A 1,738-nucleotide genomic window follows, 5' to 3' on the forward strand; every position below is an offset into this window, starting at 1 on the left:
TGCTGCTGCTGCTGCATTGTGGGTAGACTCCTCTTGCCCTGCACGGCCAGTTGGAGGTTCTCGGGCAGCGGCTGCCCGCGGCCCAAGACCTTGTAGGCCAAGATCTGTGCGCGGAGCTGCTGCAGTTGGGCCTGACTGAATGCCGACGGGCCCCGGCCCTGCTGGCCCATGCCGGACATGTTGGGTATGACGCCGCTGCCGCCGCCACCTCCTCCTCCTCCTTGCGGGTCCATGGGCATCATGGGGCCCGGCTGGGATGGGGGCATGTGGGGCGGCGTGGGTCCTCCGCCCCCGGACATGGGGCTGGACGTGTGCTCGTGCACGCCCATCGGTGAAGGATGTGGAGACATGTAGCCTAAAGTAGAAATGAAGGTGCAAGGCCAGAGGCAGATTGTGAGTGCTTTTCAGGGCACTCACAGCTTGTAGACTAAATATGAAGTCATAGCCATAAAACCTCAAATAGGGGCCCAGACTTTAATAGACCATTTGTCACCTTGAAAAACAAAACAAAACAATACAATGCATTGATATCATTGATTAGCGCTTTCACAACAGCTGCAGCTGTAAAAAAGTGCTTCATAGAACACAACATAAAGCATCGACGATCATGCAACATAACACACCTCCACAGAAATCACTGGGATTTTCAGATTAAAAAAAAAAAAAAGTCCCTCTGCCAACATTTGAGGAAATATGGTGAAAATAAATTCAAACAAGGTTGAAATGTACCCTGGCTATGCTGGTCCATTGGGCTCTGCGGGGGGCCCATGCCACTGTGGAGAGATCTCATGCCCACGCCTTTCATGTGACCAAAGTGCAAAGCGTCCGCCATGGCCTTGTCGTTCATTCCCTCCAAGGGCTGAAAAATTAAGAGCAATGACATTGATTTAAGACGACAATTTTAGTGTGGACAAATAATACAGCAGAACCTCGAAAGCTGGCATTTCATTTCATGAATACGCAGCATGAATGGAATGAATTGCGCCGCGTTTTACCTTGTGCATAGAATACATCATGTCTTGCGAGAAGTCACTCTGCACCTGTCCCTGCATGCCGTGGGCCGCGTTGGGCGTTCCGGGCCCGGGGCTGGGTCCCATCATGCTGTGAACGGAGCCAGGCGAAGGGTCCGGTCCGGGGCTGGGGCCCAGGATGGGGCCGGGTGAAAGGCCCGCACCCGGGGAAGGGCCGGCATGGGACATACCACCTGACGGGTCTGAATGGGTGGACATGGACTGCGACGCCAGATGGGAAGCAGACCGCCTTCAAGGAAGAAAATCGCCGTCAGTGCCACTAAGCATCAATTGACCAACTGGTTTGTCATAAATTAGGATTTGAATCAAAGTTTACCACCTTAAAACGTCTCAATGCTAAAAAATAAAACGAACACATGACAGTCGTACTTTGCAACGATGATCAAATAAATCTCAATTGTCTCAATTTTGAGACAATTAAAACACAGGTGAGCCCTCTATTGAGGGGAACTTAAAATCCCCGAAAGCCTTCCATTTGATGCCATTGAAAACACACTTCAACACCAATTGGGTATTTAAAACGGGGGCGAAACATTCATTTTCTGTCAAATGAAACACATTAGTCCCACGTTTTCAGTCAATATATCCCAGCTCTCAATTCGGAGGCCAACAAAGCTGAGCTCTCCGTTTTGGATCAATGAAAAACGCGCATGTCAACCCCCCATTGTGAATCACGAGTGAGTCCGTGATTCTTGGTCAATTGAAAT

The 1,738-nt window shown here is 50.3% G+C and overlaps 1 protein-coding gene across 1 annotated transcript in view; it reads right to left on the reverse strand.

Moving 5' to 3' along the window:
• The window catches only part of LOC109513437 (probable global transcription activator SNF2L2), a 6,658-nt gene that overhangs the window by 1,455 nt on the left and 3,465 nt on the right, over positions 1–1,738 (reverse strand). The window contains exon 4 of the mRNA XM_019865926.1: positions 4–355. Coding sequence (XP_019721485.1) covers positions 4–355 — 352 coding nt within the window. The remainder of the gene's footprint in view (positions 1–3; positions 356–1,738) is intronic.

This window comes from Hippocampus comes, unplaced genomic scaffold (genome assembly GCF_001891065.2).
Source record: "Hippocampus comes isolate QL1 unplaced genomic scaffold, H_comes_QL1_v1.1 scaffold190, whole genome shotgun sequence".
NCBI lineage: Eukaryota > Metazoa > Chordata > Actinopteri > Syngnathiformes > Syngnathidae > Hippocampus > Hippocampus comes.